Below are 15,150 nucleotides of genomic sequence, written 5' to 3' on the forward strand. Positions count from 1 at the left end.
CCTTCAAGTCTCACAAGTGGAATGGATCAAAGTCTCTTGAAGAATTCTTTAGGCATTCTTGGTTATGATAATCTCCTCATGCAGTGTCTGTTAGAATCTGGAATCACCTAGCATGTATAGAAATAAACCAAATCATATGAACCATTGATAATACTGCATCATGCAGAATGTGAAGCAGTGCACTTGTAAGACAGGTTCTGATCATCTGAATCCTCAATAAGCATTTCTCTAGCCTTGTATTTGTTGTTGTATTCAGTAACAAACAATGTGAACTTCACATCAAACATAGCAGTGCCTTCAGCAGATTGAACCATCAAGTTAATACCACACACTGAATGCAAAGCTATGTTCAGTTTTATCCTTTCCCAGCACTGAAGGTATTATATTGTTTGCCTTGCCTGTGAACTGAATCTAAAGTTAGGAGTTAGATCCTTTTCCAGATTGATTAGCCTTCTTCCTGATGATGGAACTTCTTGAAAATGATGAAATTGTATTGTACCTGCAAAATCAAAAACCAGGTTAGTAAAATAATCAGCCAAGCAGTTTTCTTTTCTCTGAACATGGATGATCTCACAATCAACAAATGTTTATCCCTTTATTATTTTAATAGATGTGGTCTCGTAATTCCAATAGGATCAGTTTTAATTAGACGTAAGGCCCAGTCCTATTTTTATGAGTCCTTGTATGAATTAATTTGGATATTGTTAAAAGGTATCCCATGTAGTATTGGTATAATTTTAGATGATCATGTCCTTTATGAGTCTTGTATCAATTAACTTTGAATTCTTGAAGCATATAAAAGTCGTTCAATATTTGAAGGATATTTTCGTCAACCAACATTTATATTAATGCTTTTAAAATAATATAGAGAGATTAGTCTCTATGAAGTGCCTCGCACGTTATCCCCTGTCAATATATCAAATGTTAGGTGATTTATTTTTTGAAGGAGAAAATTACACTGTATGTTAGTTGGGGGCAACAATGCTACCAAAATTGACCCACTTTTTTTAATTCTTAGAAAAAATGACCCAAACTTTTTTTTTTCTCTCTCTCTCTCTCTGCCTTTGTATATGTTTGTGTATGTTGGTATAAGTGTCTGTATGTGTCTGTATATTTTGGACTATTTTTTTGCAATGTAAGTGATCAACTTGTATATTTCTGAAATTTTCCCTATTTGAAGTTACATAGGAGTATTATTTATTTTTAAGATATAAAAATATTATTTTTGATATATATTCTTTATGTTTTTACCTTTATGTGGAAAAACATGACTAAAATAACTCAACATTAGGAACTAAACTAGTGATCATAGATTTTATTTATTTTCATTATACTAAATTGTTACTATGCAAAATTAAAAGAATATCAATCATTTGTTGAAGATAGATAGGTATGAATTGCACTATAATTACGTTACGACAAACAAACATATAATTATTATTACTATATTATGTGATTACCATCCTAGTAATTTCACCAGTTCCAATTACGAGGTGGCTTTTCAAACAGACCCTTAATGAAAATTGGAGTTTTAAACCTTACTCTCAATTTTTTAATAATTATAATTACACTCCAAACCATTTAATTAAGTCTGATTTGATTAAGGTCTCATTTTTTAATTCAAGGCATAGAAGGTCCGTTCTCCCAATCGTTCTCTAATAAAATAGGGATAAGAAGCGCAATTACAAGAAGTTGGAAGTGATAACTTTGGTAACGAACTCTCTCTACAAAACTGTCTGGTCTCCCTCCGCACATTTGTGTGTTTCATTCACTGCCACCAAAAAAGCTTCCATGGCAGCAAAGCTTCTATTCTCTTCTCTCTCTCTTCCTTCCAGTTTCCACACTCCACACTCTCACAAGCAACATCTTCTATGTCTCCGAACAAGACCAAGAACACACAAATGCTTCACTGTTCAAGCAACATTTAATGATGTCCTCTTCACTGCTACTAATACTACTTCACTTTTTCAAGAAAACCCATCTTCTCTATTCTCAGTTGCAGCAGTAGCAGATTCTGGTTATTCATTGGCTAGTTACTACACTTCTTTGGGTCTCTTTGTCATCTCTGTTCCTGGTCTTTGGTCACTTATCAAACGATCTGTCAAATCCAAGGTAATCCCACTTTCTCAATCAAAATCAAACATTCTTTCTCCTGTTTTTGGTTTCTTAATTAATGGGTGGTGTAATTTTTGGATGCAGATTGTGAAGAAGACGTTTGTTAAGGAAGGGATAGAGGAGGGAAAGAAGGCGGCTAACCAGGTTGCTGGTGAAATTCTTTCATTCTTCACTCGGAATAATTTTGCTGTCATGGATAGAGGAGAGACTATAACGTGAGCAATCCAGTACTGCCAATTGTTTTTTTTAGCTCTGTTTAGCTTTGTACCTTATCCTTTTAGGGTGATAGTCCCAATTGTCTTTGAGTATATTTATTCTCTTAACTTTTATCTGTGCAAAGGAGTTGAATATAACAACAACAACAACAACATACCCAGTTGAATCCCACAGTGTGGGGTCTGGGGAGGGTTAAATGTACGCAGACCTTACCCCCACCTTGGTAGGGAGGCTGTTTCCGAAAGATTCTCACTAAAAGAAAACAAGAAAACAAGGGGAGAAAAGTCAGATACCGAGAGGCAAATCAAAGCAATGCGAAAATGAGAAAAAACAAGGGCAAAGAAGTCATGATAAAACAGCATGGAGAGACAAGACCCAACACATAAAAGCAGGAAACATAGGGCAATAAAAGGTAGAGCAAAGCTACGCCTACTAGTGCGACAGAAAAGCGGGACTACCTACTAGCCTTCTACCCTAATCCGAGCCCTTCACAACCTCCTATCTAAGGTCATGCCCTCGATAATCTAAAACAGCGCCAAGTCCTGCCTAATCACCTCTCCCCAATATTTCTTTGGCTTTCCTCTACCTCTCCTAAAACCGTCCAAAGCCAACCTCTCACACACCTCCGCACCGGGGCATCTATGCCTCTCCTCTTCACATGCCCAAACCATCTCAACCTCGCTTCCCGCATCTTATCCTCTACCGAGGCCACTCCTACCTTGTCCCCGATGTCCTCATTCCCCGATCCTATCTCTCCACGTGCCCACACATCCACCGCGCATTCTCATTTCCGCGACTTTCATCTTCTCGCACGCGAGAGTTCTTCGATCGGCCAACACTCGCCCGTACAAATGTAGCCGGTCTAACCACCACTTTGTAGAACTTGCCCTTAAGTTTTGGGTGGCACTTTCTTGTCACACGACACCGGAAGCGAGCCTCCATTTCAACCATCCCGCACCAATACGACGTGTGACATCATTGTCAATATCCCCATTTTCTTGTAAAATGACCCAAGATACTTGAAACTTCCTTTCTTTTGAATGACACGGGTACCAAGCTTCACTTCCACGTCAGCCTCCTGAGGTACACCACTGAACCTGCACTCCAAGTACTCTGTTTTGGTCCTACTCAACTTGAATCCTTTAGACTCTAACGTTTGTCTCCAATCCTCTAGCTTAGAGTTGGCTCCTCAAGACTATGTCATCCGCGAACAACATACACCATGGCACCTCACCTTGAATTTGTCGCGTCAATCCATCCATCACCAAGGCAAATAGAAATGGGCTAAGGGGCCGATCCCCGACGTAAACCCCGTCGAACCGGGAAGTGCTCCGAGTCTCCTCCTAAAGTCCTCACTCCGGTCTTGGCTCCGTGATACATGTACTTGATCGCTCTAATGTACGCCACGGGTACACCTTTAGCCTCCGTGCATCTCCGCGAGAACCTCTCTTTGGCACTTTATCATAAGCTTTCTCTAGGTCGATGAAAACCATGTGCAAGTCCCTTTTCCGCTCCCTGAACTGCTCCACCAATCTCCTAACAATATGAATGGCTTCAGTAGTAGAACGCCCCGGCATGAATCCGAACTGGTTCTCTGAAATAGACACGTCTCTCCTCATCCTCATCTCTACCAGTAAACTTTGTGGATTTCTAAACTGAGGCCTAGGCCCATTGCCTGTACTTATCCCTGTTGAGGATTTTTATTTTTATTAAAGGCCGCTAGACACACTTTGTAGTGGTATAAATTTGCCAAAAAACACTCTGTGGAATTCACAATTGCATCCTCCAGTTGTTGTATTTGTTTTCCATAAGGCTGGATTTTTTTATGTGGACTTTCCTTTTCGGGTGTGCTCGGTATGGAGGAAAATGTGTTCTTGAAAAATAAGTGAATTTCTACTTATTTTCTCATGTTCGGTTGGATAGTGAAAAATAAGTGAATTTCTTACTTATTTTCTCATGTTCGGTTGGATAGTGAAAAATAAGTGAATTTCTTACTTATTTTCTCATGTTCGATTGGTAGATAGAAAATATTTTTCGAAAAATACCATATATGCCCCACCAACCCCACCCCAACCCACCCCACCATTACCACACCAACCCCCACCACCTTCCCCAAGCACCCCACCCCACCCAACCACCACCCTCCAACACACTTCATCTTCACCCACCCCTGCACCACCCACGCACCCCCTCCCAAATTTTCTATTTCATATATTTTATTTTACTTTTACAAAAATGGAAATTTTTTGCTTATCCACCCCACCGCCACCCACTATCCCTCACCACCACCCATCCCACATCAAATTTAACCACGCAAACTTTTCATTTTTATAAAAAATTTATAAAGGTAAAATCATATATGAAGTAGAAAATTCGGGAGGGGCTAAGAGAGGGGGTGTAGAAAATCAAAAAGAATTTCAAAACTTTTTTAAGAAATTAATAATTTTTTTGGACTGGGGTGGGGGTTGTAGAAAACCAAAAAAAAAAAAAAAAAAAAAAAAAGAAGTTACTTTTGGGGGGGTGGGGGTGGGGGGGGGGGAGGGGGAGTCGTAGAAAATCAAAATTAAAAAACAACTTTTCAAAACTTTAAAAAAAAAAAAAAAAACTTTTTTGGAGGGAGGTGGTGTGGTGTTGGCGTGGGGGGGGGGGGGGGGGGGGGGGGGGGATGGGCTGTGTAGAAAATCAAAAAAAAAAAAAAAAAAAAATTAACAATTTAAAAAAAAGAAGTTTTTAGGGTGGGGGTGGTGGGTTGGGGGAGGTGCGTGGGGTTGTGGGAGTTGTCAGGGTTTGATGGTTAGGGGGTGGGTTGTGTGGTGGTAGGGTGGTTAGTGAAATGTCAATTATGGACTTGTTTTCCTACTTTGATTGGGGAAGTCATTTCCCCATTTTTAAGCAACCTGTTTTCCTAAAGAAAACGATTTCCAAAAATTTTGACCAAACGAACATGAGAAAATTGGAAAACATTTTCCGTTTTCCTTCCTACCGAACACACCCTTCATCTCTTCTGTTTTTTCATTTTCATTTCTTTAGCTTTTCCCAGCTCAATTCAGTGTAATTGATGCGAATAGATGTGACACTGGTGTCTGTCTATGGCCTAAAATGGCTGCAAGCTCTGCCATTGGCTGCATAAACTTGTCTTTCCTCATGTTTATTTTTTATGTTATTTTCAGCTAGAAGTGGTCATTACTTTCCTATCTTTGCATCTGAGTTGCACACTGTAACTTTTTTTTTTCCTTTCTTTCCCCAATCTTGAGCCTTAATTTGGTGATGATGTTCTGAAAAACTGTACATCATCACCGCAGTTATTTGAGCATCTTCATGTAGGTGAATGACACTGTTAGTAGCTGTTTTCACCATATCATGTTCTGTTCACATGTAGGAGCCCCCTTTTCCCAGAAAATGCAATGCTTTCAATCACTACAATGCTTTTCCTAGCAAGTAAAGAGGAGTTCATTCATATTAGTATATTTGTCATGTCTTGACCTGTGAGTTCGTCTGCATCAATAGGGAAACTTTTAACTGTTAGAAATACCTACAGTGATTGTTTTAACCTCCTCTCTCGTTGCTATTAATTTAACTTTCGCGTCCTGAAGGTTTGAGGGATTTATGGTTCCAAGCAGAGGACAAGCAGCATTGTTAACATTCTGCACCTGTATAAGCTTGGGAAGTGTTGCCCTTGTTCTTACCATAACAGTTCCAGATGTAGGCAATAATTGGTTCTGGATCACTGCCTTAAGTCCGTTGGCGTAAGTACTGCTAATAGAGAAAAATCATCTGTCAAACTTTGATTGTGAATTGGTGTTGATTGGAAACAATTTTTTAAAAATTGAGAGCAGGGGTGTATATTATTGGACTCGAGCATCAAGAAAGGAGCAGATCAAGGTGAAAATGACGGTAGCAGATGATGGAAGCTTGTCAGAAATCGTTGTTCAAGGTGATGACCAAGAAGTAGAGAAAATGCGGAAGGAGCTACAACTGAGTGAAAAAGGCATGGTTTATGTTAAGGGCTTACTTGAAAGATGATATTACTGCTTGGTCAATAACATTTTGATGTTCCTTCATCATTCTTATGTAACCTAAAAATTTATAATAAGCTGTAAATTAATCGCACATACTCAGAAGTTCTTGTGCAATAGGGCGGATGTGTCTAATATACAAAATGAGTGGCTTGTTACTTTCTTCCTATAACTGTCTATGACTTGACCTGCTTTTAGCTTGAAAGAATCCTAATCATAAATCTCTAAAATACATAATCTTACGGTGAACAGGTTGCAAAGAAAGGGGAAGAATGAAGTGCTCTTTTCATAATTAGCTTAAAAGAAATAGCATCTTTTGTTTTGCAGAAACTACGTCTACCAGGAATGTACTTGGATATTAAGAAGAATGAGTTATGTTCTACAACTTGACAATGCTGAGTCATGATAACATAACTCCTGTCAAGCGTTTGACAATATGATAATCCATCATCAAAATTTTCTCCTGCTTGCGGAGAAACTATAAGCTCCAGTAAATAGAAAGTGCTAGGATCTGTAGATGTGGGCAATGCAAACATCATTATTCCTCATCAGTACAATAGATTCCATACAGTAAATCCACATAACTACTCTTTGCACTAGATAGGTTGCATTTCATAAGTCTCTTAGATGTGCATCAATCAGTTTCAAACTGTTGATAATACTATGTCTCAGGATATTACAGAAATAAACAGATAGCTGCATAATCTCTAAAAGATTTCTTTTGCAGATAAGTCAATAGCATATTTTTCTATTTTTTAAGTTAAGAATTGAAGCGATAAATGTATGTCTCTGAGTTATTAATAAAATAGTTCCCTTAGACTGCATTACCGGTATTTTTCTGTCAGCCTTTTCTGTTATTTTCCTAAATTTCTTTGTAAAAAACCAACACAAACATCTGGCTATCCACATTTGAGTATTCAGTTTTACTACTTCAGAGTTTGGTTATGATAGCATCTAGGAGTGTCAAATGGGCGGGTTGGGCTGAAATTGGCCCAATCAAAATGGGTTGAGGCAATAAATGGGTTAGCCTAATATTGGTCCAAAAGTTACTTGGGCTGAAATGGGCTAAAAATGGGTTGGGTACTGACCCGCCAAACTTGACCCAGTTTTTTTTGAAGGGTCTATGTTCTAGAGAAAAAAAAAATCGTGGAAATTTTTTTCTAGAAATACATTTTTCGCAAAAAATATTTTGTAGGAAAAATACTTTCGCGGATTTTTCATGGAAAATATTTTTGAGGAAAACATTTCCCGTGAAAAAAATTTCCTTCATATCAAACACACCACAAATTTATAAGATACATGATACAAGAGAAGTGAATACATAGAAAAAAATAAAGTAAATCTCAAGTAATAAACTCAAATTTAAGTAAATCTGAAAAATGGGCTAGAATTGGGCTAGTATTGGGCTAAGTTGGAGATCACTTTAAAATGGATTATGTTGGGTTGGGCTGAAATCAGCCCAATATAAAATTATCTTGAGTTCAACCCATAAAATTTTAGGCCGGTTGGGAAGGCCCTCATCTTTTGGGCCATATTTGAAACCCCTAATAGCATCTCATCTGTTACCATCTTCTTTTACTGTGTAATCTGCTGCTCTATGATCTGATTCACTTCTGGGTACCTCATCATTCAGCCAGGAAATAGCTAGACTATCAAGCATCTTATTCTGCTCTTAGTTGTTGATGCTACTTTCTGAGAGCCCTGTAGGGGCATTGACTACAAGATCAAGTGGTTCAAACAAGATTATGGACAGTGAGCCTCACAATGTATAGATATGACAAGCTATTCTATGCACACTTGAAATATGCTCTAAAGATTCTATTCTAAAGGATACTGCGTTAGTGCCACTTGTGATGTCACATGAATCATATTTGAACATGCAATTTGAATTTCTTAAGTTGCAATTTTTTTTTATAAACATAAAAACCTCACAAATTGTGAAAACTATCAAAATTTTCCTAATTCTTATACAATCTTACCAAATGAGTCAATCATAGTTCACAATAAAATTAATACGCTACTAGAAGGCTTTTCTAAAAAGGGAAAAGGGTCAAATTTGCCCTCCAAATATGATTTATAGTTCAAATTTGCCCTCCGTCAAAGTTTGAGATCAAATTCGCTCCCGCCGTTAGGATACTTAATAAATTTGCTCTTATCACTAACGGAATGGACACGTGGAGCAATGACGTGGCAAGTGTCCAGTTAAATGAAAACACATGGCATAACACTCATTTGTTAATTAAAAAGAAACTTTTAGCAAAAAGAAAAAAGAAATATCCTAATTTCTAAACCCACTCATCTGCCCTCCCTCTCCCTTCCTTCACCGTCAGAGCCCACCCTGCAATTGAAGCACAGCGACAAAGTCCACACGAAGTGAGAACTTCTTGCCGGTGATGAAGGGAAAAAAAGAAGCTCCCGGTAGTTAACGATTACATAATCTTCCATTGGAATCGTAGTCTCAAATGTTCTTTTATATTTTGACCCTTGATTTTGTATGTCAAAGATACGGTTTCCATTTAGAATATTTAATCTTTAAGAAAATTTCAGATTTCTTTCACTTTATCAGTGCATTTGTTTACTGTAGCTAAAGTTTCCATGGCTGCCTGGTTGGTTTCTTTTCGCCATAGATGTATTCCTGTGATTGAACACAATAAAGGAAGCCTTTAAAAAAGATTACATTTTTCTTCCGAGGTTAAGTCCTCTGAAAATTGAAGAAGAAAGGGAGGGAGGGTAGGGGGAAGAAGAGGGGTTGAATATTCCATTGACATGGCCAGGGCAGGAACAAGTAGGAGACGGGCAGGTTGAATGGGTTTAGATTAGGATATTTCTTTTTTTCTTTTTGCCAAAAGTTTCTTTTTAATTAACAAATGAGTTATGTGCCATGTGTTTTCATTTAACTGGACACTTGCCACGTCATTGCTCCATGTGTCCATTACTTATCAAGTATCCTAACGGCGAGAGTGAATTTGATCCCAAACTTTGACGGAGGGCAAATTTGAACTATAAATCATATTTGGAGTCATACTTGGAGGACAAATTTGACCCTTTTCCCTTCTGAAAAATATAACATCAATTGATCAAGCTTTAGTTCAATAAAAAGGAAAATTTAACATGAATAGTAATGTAACTACTGTTTAATATAATCCTCCCACATTGTACGAATAATATATCTACCAACTTATGATTGGTAAACATGATTGATAAATATATCTACCAACTTATGAGTCCTTTTTTACAAAATATAAATGTATGGGTCAAATTTTTTACATTTATATTTTTTGAATCATGATTTCAAATCCCATGTCATCCTTTTATCTCATGAGATGAAATCAGAGATGAAATCGCATGTCCAAACGCCTACTAAGCAGCCACAATCATACACCTGTGTTGACGCTTTCCTTGTTCAGGCTGGTCAGCGCCTAGGGATCCCAGCTGTTGGGAGGAAGTACAGCACGACCATATATGCTGGCCGTGCTTGTCTTTGAAACCAAGCCTGGGATGCTCAATGCTGAAATCGTCAAAATGGCTGAAGTATGTACATCTTGAACTCCCTTTTGGCACTTAGGCAGGATAATCAGTTGGCTGGTCAGCAGGGTGGTGCATGCTCCCTCACTTTTTTTTAGTGACGGTTGCAGTATCATAGAGAAAATTAGCATGGACTTGTTAAATTGCTACAATTCTTCATATTTCTTCCATTTTGCCTTCTCCCATGATTGCCCCTTCCATGGACATGAAATTGAGAACCTTTTGTTCTATTTCATGGAGAAGCAAGAGTTGCAGATGCATCACTTTCAAGATATGGACGAATCCATTGTTGTGATGGAGTCCTTAACTGGTTTTCTGAATGAGACTACCAAGATGAAGGACAATAAAGGCATGACCACCAGGGGAGGAGACTATGACAAAAGAAAAGGTGTTACTAAAGCGTGTGAATCCAAGCGGATGGCCACAAGACTTCTCATTGGCATAAGAATTATGATGAAAAGAAGTAGAGCAATGCTCCCAAGGCTGTTACCTTTGTAAGGGTCCACCACAATATCAGACACTGCCCTAACTTGGGTAATCTCAATGCTTTGGTCAAGGATAAGCAGCCCAAGCACCCCCTGATGACCGAGATGTTGCACAACTTGGCACTATTAAGTGGCTGGGTGCACCTGTGGCCCAGAAACAGCAGTTGAAAGAAAAAGGACCATTGTTCATGGACGTGAAACTGAGTGGGCAGCCTGCTTGGTCATGGTCGACACTAGTTTGACGCACATCTTCACCACTGAAGCTGAGACCAAGAGGTTTGGTCTTAGATACATTCTAAGCAACACTTGGTCGAAGGCAGTCAGTGCCAACAAACTTACAGCTGCCATTGGAGTTACTCGTGCATGCAGCTTAACTTTTAAGGCCTTGGCATGGACGAGCAGACTTTACTATTGCCCCTGTGGACTTGTTTGAAATCATTTTGGGGCAAGACGTTTTGGATGAAAGACGATGCCTTCCTTTCCCACATCTTAACCAAACTTCACTATTGCCCCTGTGGACTTGTTTGACATCATTATTAACCCACTTTACTGACCACTAGGCCACAACCTTTGGTACAAATCACAATATAATCTTTCTTTTTCATTAGATACTAATATTAGAAGGTCTAGGATTAGAACTAACTTGGTGCATAGATTTCATAATCAGACAAGTCAATGAGAGAACCATGAAGGAAGATATACAGATTTTTTCCTCGACTGAATGATAGCCTGAAAAAGAGGGAACCTGTTAATGTTTGACCAATTTTCCTTAAACTTTGTACAAAGCAGGACTCACAAATACAGGAGTAGATTGCTATTGGATGTTATTTCCATATATGAAGCTTCTTAGCAGATACTGTTTAACCCTCATGATGCATAATTGAATATATTCCTCATATTTTAAGCCACAACGACTACCAAATCACTTAGCTCAACTTCCCCATGTATTTAGCTCAGGTAGAGTTCAGGATTACTTGCAGTCATATGCAGGAAATCTAGTGCCAAATAGTCATGTTGAATACCATGCCACAGATTCTTGAAGTGTGACTTATTTAGTTGAACAATGAGTAGTTGTTGAGCTATGTGACGGGAGCAATTAAGTAATTATAGCTTCTTGAGAAAACACCAATGACCTGAAATTTTTTCTCCTATCTGGCATCCAACTGTGTGATGCTTAATTCATTGACAGAAGTTTCGCCATGCTTGCTAGATGAACTGTCAGCTTCAGTGAATCTGCTTCTTCCATTGAAAAAGCCTGGCTCTTTAGGCAAGGGCAGCGCAACATCACTACCCAACATCATCACAACTGATGCCATACTCGGCCTATCTTCTGGACGCTGCTGCACACATAATAGACCTACATGGACTGATCTTTGAACTTCAGACAGATTGCATGACTGCCTTGGTTGGGTATCTATTAGCTCCAAAACCCTGCCTTCTTTGAAGAGGATCCACACCTGAACATTTGATATCATGCAGTTAGATGCTGCAAGTTTTACTAACATGAATTTTGCACCATATAAGATAGACAAGAAGAGCTCCTACATGTCCTAGAAGATTATGGTGATGGTCTGGATGCAAGAACCCTCTATTTCTCTTCCCGCTTATAATCTCCAGTACTAGAACTCCAAAGCTAAATACATCTGATTTCACCGAAAATTTTCCTTCTGCTGCATACTCCGGAGACATGTAGCCACTGCAGGATAATGTCAAACAAACAAAGTAAGTAGCTTTTTAGTGGACTGCAAATATTTCACAGGTTAAGAGATCTTTACTATGTCCCGACCACTCTTGTTGTCATGGCTCCCGTCTCTTTTCCTCCGAAACATCTTGCCATGCCAAAGTCAGATATCTTTGGGTTCATATCAATGTCTAGCAAAACATTGCTAGGTTTCAGATCTCTATGGATTATCCGCAATCTTGAGTCTTGATGCAGGTAGAGAAGTCCTCGAGCAATTCCATTAATAATATGGAAGCACTTAGGCCAATCAAGCACTGACCTCCTATCTTTATCTGCAGAAATGCAGAGCTTATAATTGTACGCTTTCAAATAATATTTCAGATCTAAAAACAGATAACCAAATCTATCTGATGATTGAACTATTTCGACAGATTATTCATGAAAAGCTAAGTGTGTTGAAAGTTCAGAGAAGTGAGAACCAACCAAAAAGGAACCAATCCAAGCTATTATTAGGCATGTACTCATAAATCAACATTTTTTCTTCTGCTTGAATACAGCAACCAAGAAGCTTCACAAGATTCCGATGCTGGAGTTTGGCAATGAAGATAACCTCATTCTTGAACTCATCAGTTCCTTGCGCTGAGTATCTTGAAAGTCTCTTTACTGCAATTTCTTGTCCATCTTTCAGCACACCCTAGATATCCTCAGGCAATTAGTTGAAAAATCATATTTTACTGACAAATAAAAAACTAGAGTTTGATGCTTTTGGGAAGTTTGTTTAAAGCGGAATTAACTTTTCATGACACTGCTGTTTAGTTGAAATTGGAGCATGGGAGATAAATTTTCTTACCGAAAATTGTGTTTTCCTTTTAAAGGCTCAGAAATTGCTTTTTAGGCTGTTAATTTGGATAAAACAGAAAGAGCTGATGTTAACATGGTTACCTTGTAAACAGGTCCGAAACCACCCTCTCCAAGCTTGTTGCTCAGTGAAAAGTTATTGGTAGCATCAGATATAGTTTCAAAATCAAACAATGGTAAATCTAGTTCTTCAGCTTGGCTTTTGTTAGTGCAGAACATTTCAGAGCTTCTTATTCCTCTTCCTGTCAAAATCAGGACTTAATTGGATGTAAAGAGTGAAATTTTGAGATTTACCAATCGTGGCTCCAGAAAAAAGGCACCACTAATTCAAAAGCAATAAAACCTCTAGTTTACCTTTGCTAAAATGTTGCTTTTGCCTTATGTACAAGATTAAGCTTAGTGTTAAGAGCAGACCAAATGCTGCCAGAGGCAAGCTGATCTTCAGTTTCTTTACTTTCCCTGTACTGGAGTTCTCTGAGGATCAAAATAAACTCATCTGAGTTTCATAAGACGGAAAATGTTTTTCCTTTTTTTTTCCAAATAATGTAGAAAAACCTCAAACCTGCTCATTCGATGACATTTAATTTGGTCTAGAATACTCAAAATCTAATGTAGCATCCTTGACAGCCATACATGCATAAGTAAAGAAACAGACTTGTACCTAACTCGGAAGAGTCCAACTTTATATAGATATCTTGTCCACTAGCACCGAACTCCCTGATGTCGACCAGATCATCAAACCAAAGCAAACAGCCTTCATTTGTTCCTGTTATGTCTGGATTTGCATACGCCATACAAGAACAGTTTCTCAAGCACAATTCCTCGCATGCATTAAGAGTCACTCCTTTGCTGTACCAGGAAAAACGAGTGTCTGGCAACTTGATGCCTGAATGCTTCAAGAATTTAACTTCCTTTTGGCAATTCAATGTTCTCTTTCTAACACAGCCGCCTGACCAATTTCCCCTTGCCCATTCTGTTGGATCTTCGGGTTCAAATTTATCCAAACATCTGCAGATTGGAGAGTAGCCGCTGTTGCACAAACCATATGCGTGACACTGGCCATAAATGTCACAGTTATCTGCTGGTACGCTAACAACATCGTCCCAATTTTGGGTCTGATTATTCCATTCTGAAAGCTGTAGAACTCCATTCAGTTGCATCACTACCCTTGCAATGATAGAGCTGTCTGTGAGCTCATACATGAAGGATATTTCCTCAGGATCAGAAAAGTATGTATAGTTATAACCATTCCACGAGGCGTCGCGAGCTGGTGCATTAGGAAAGACTCGACCATTCCATGGTCCGGCCCTGTAGAGTTCAATGGAACCATTCATGATGAATGTTTGTAGTAATCCACGAGGATCGAATGTCCAAATAAACTCACCCCTGGAAGGATCATCTGTGCTCTTCCATGACCAGAGGGAACGATGAAAACCAGTCTTCAGATCGATCCCAAGCTTCATTCCAGGTAAAGCTGTGTCACCTGGATAGTCAAAACTCTGCCACAGGTAATTCTCACGCTTATCCTCGGCTACATCTCTAACAACAAGATTGCCAGAATCAAGAAGTTGTGCTACTGGATTTTGCATATGTCTAGTTGCATTGGAGGACCAAATGACATGGCCAGAACCATTTAGAAGAGTAAGAGTTCCTTGTCTGGTAAGATTTAGCGCACCGGATCTATCATTGAGTGGACTGTCTGTATTAACAACCCATACCACTGTCTGTACAGTAACTTTATTGAACCATATTCCCAAGTACCATTTCCCGGATGTCCCAGGGGAGAAAAATCCCAACTTAAACTTGCCACCTGATGAAATAAGGGTGCTTCCATCGGTTAGAGGTTGATTTGCAGGTATGGTATCTAGAGCACTAGATAGAATCCATATGGATGACAAGAAGAAAAGTATGCTTATGGCTTCCATTGGTTTCATGGTCTTTCCCCGATAATAGCAGATGGAGTTTTCAATTTGTTGTTTGCTTACCAATGGGTTTATTGACTATGTTGATAATCAATTTGATTGAACATAGGTTTTCCGTTAAGACTATGTTGTTAGCAAAGTGTGTGGACATCAAAGAATGACAAGACATGGCAGGTTGACCATTCTACTGACATAGTTGTGTGGAAATTTCGTATGTTGATATTTCTTTTGTTTCTTAAATTGTTTTTGGGAAGTCAAAGAGTACGGCTGAGAATTCTGAAGTAGGAGGAAAGAGGAGATTACCAAGAAGCTTTGCTCCCAATCTGAGTGGA

The 15,150-nt window shown here is 38.7% G+C and overlaps 2 protein-coding genes across 4 annotated transcripts; one reads left to right on the top strand and one right to left on the bottom strand.

Moving 5' to 3' along the window:
• The first annotated feature begins 1,678 nt into the window (after nucleotides 1-1,678).
• On the top strand, nucleotides 1,679-6,491 carry LOC132044085 (protein COFACTOR ASSEMBLY OF COMPLEX C SUBUNIT B CCB1, chloroplastic). The gene is made up of 4 exons (XM_059434573.1): nucleotides 1,679-2,112; nucleotides 2,200-2,330; nucleotides 5,925-6,077; nucleotides 6,168-6,491. The coding sequence occupies exons 1-4, from the start codon at nucleotides 1,792-1,794 to the stop codon at nucleotides 6,352-6,354; spliced, it is 792 nt and encodes a 263-aa protein (XP_059290556.1). The 5' UTR covers nucleotides 1,679-1,791; the 3' UTR covers nucleotides 6,355-6,491.
• A 3,010-nt stretch (nucleotides 6,492-9,501) lies between these two features.
• Nucleotides 9,502-14,887, bottom strand: LOC132044089 (G-type lectin S-receptor-like serine/threonine-protein kinase At4g27290). 3 transcript variants are annotated; one of them, XM_059434576.1, is made up of 7 exons: nucleotides 13,558-14,868; nucleotides 13,251-13,370; nucleotides 12,981-13,138; nucleotides 12,522-12,732; nucleotides 12,133-12,370; nucleotides 11,903-12,053; nucleotides 9,527-11,814 (listed from the first exon to the last, which is right to left on the bottom strand). In XM_059434576.1, the coding sequence occupies exons 1-7, from the start codon at nucleotides 14,828-14,830 to the stop codon at nucleotides 11,506-11,508; spliced, it is 2,460 nt and encodes an 819-aa protein (XP_059290559.1). In that variant the 5' UTR covers nucleotides 14,831-14,868; the 3' UTR covers nucleotides 9,527-11,505. The 3 variants fall into 3 exon arrangements, 2 of the variants coding, with proteins under 2 accessions (XP_059290560.1, XP_059290559.1); XR_009412023.1 differs by having other exon boundaries at nucleotides 11,675-11,814; nucleotides 12,144-12,370; nucleotides 13,558-14,887; XM_059434577.1 differs by lacking the exons at nucleotides 12,522-12,732; nucleotides 12,981-13,138; nucleotides 13,251-13,370; nucleotides 13,558-14,868 and having other exon boundaries at nucleotides 9,502-11,814; nucleotides 12,144-12,283.
• Between the last annotated feature and the right edge of the window lie 263 nt (nucleotides 14,888-15,150).

Source organism: Lycium ferocissimum, unplaced genomic scaffold (genome assembly GCF_029784015.1).
Source record: "Lycium ferocissimum isolate CSIRO_LF1 unplaced genomic scaffold, AGI_CSIRO_Lferr_CH_V1 ctg3490, whole genome shotgun sequence".
Classification (NCBI taxonomy): Eukaryota; Viridiplantae; Streptophyta; class Magnoliopsida; order Solanales; family Solanaceae; genus Lycium; species Lycium ferocissimum.

Coding starts and splice junctions, on each gene's coding strand:
- LOC132044085 (XM_059434573.1), top strand. CDS start 1,792: ATGGCAGCAAAGCTTCTATTCTCTTCTCTCTCTCTTCCTTCCAGTTTC. Junction 2,113..2,199: donor AACGATCTGTCAAATCCAAG/GTAATCCCACTT, acceptor TTTTGGATGCAG/ATTGTGAAGAAGACGTTTGT. Junction 2,331..5,924: donor GATAGAGGAGAGACTATAAC/GTGAGCAATCCA, acceptor CGCGTCCTGAAG/GTTTGAGGGATTTATGGTTC.
- LOC132044089 (XM_059434576.1), bottom strand. CDS start 14,830: ATGAAACCAATGGAAGCCATAAGCATACTTTTCTTCTTGTCATCCATA. Junction 12,733..12,980: donor GTTTCGGACCTGTTTACAAG/GTAACCATGTTA, acceptor GAGGATATCTAG/GGTGTGCTGAAAGATGGACA. Junction 11,815..11,902: donor ACCATAATCTTCTAGGACAT/GTAGGAGCTCTT, acceptor TCAAATGTTCAG/GTGTGGATCCTCTTCAAAGA.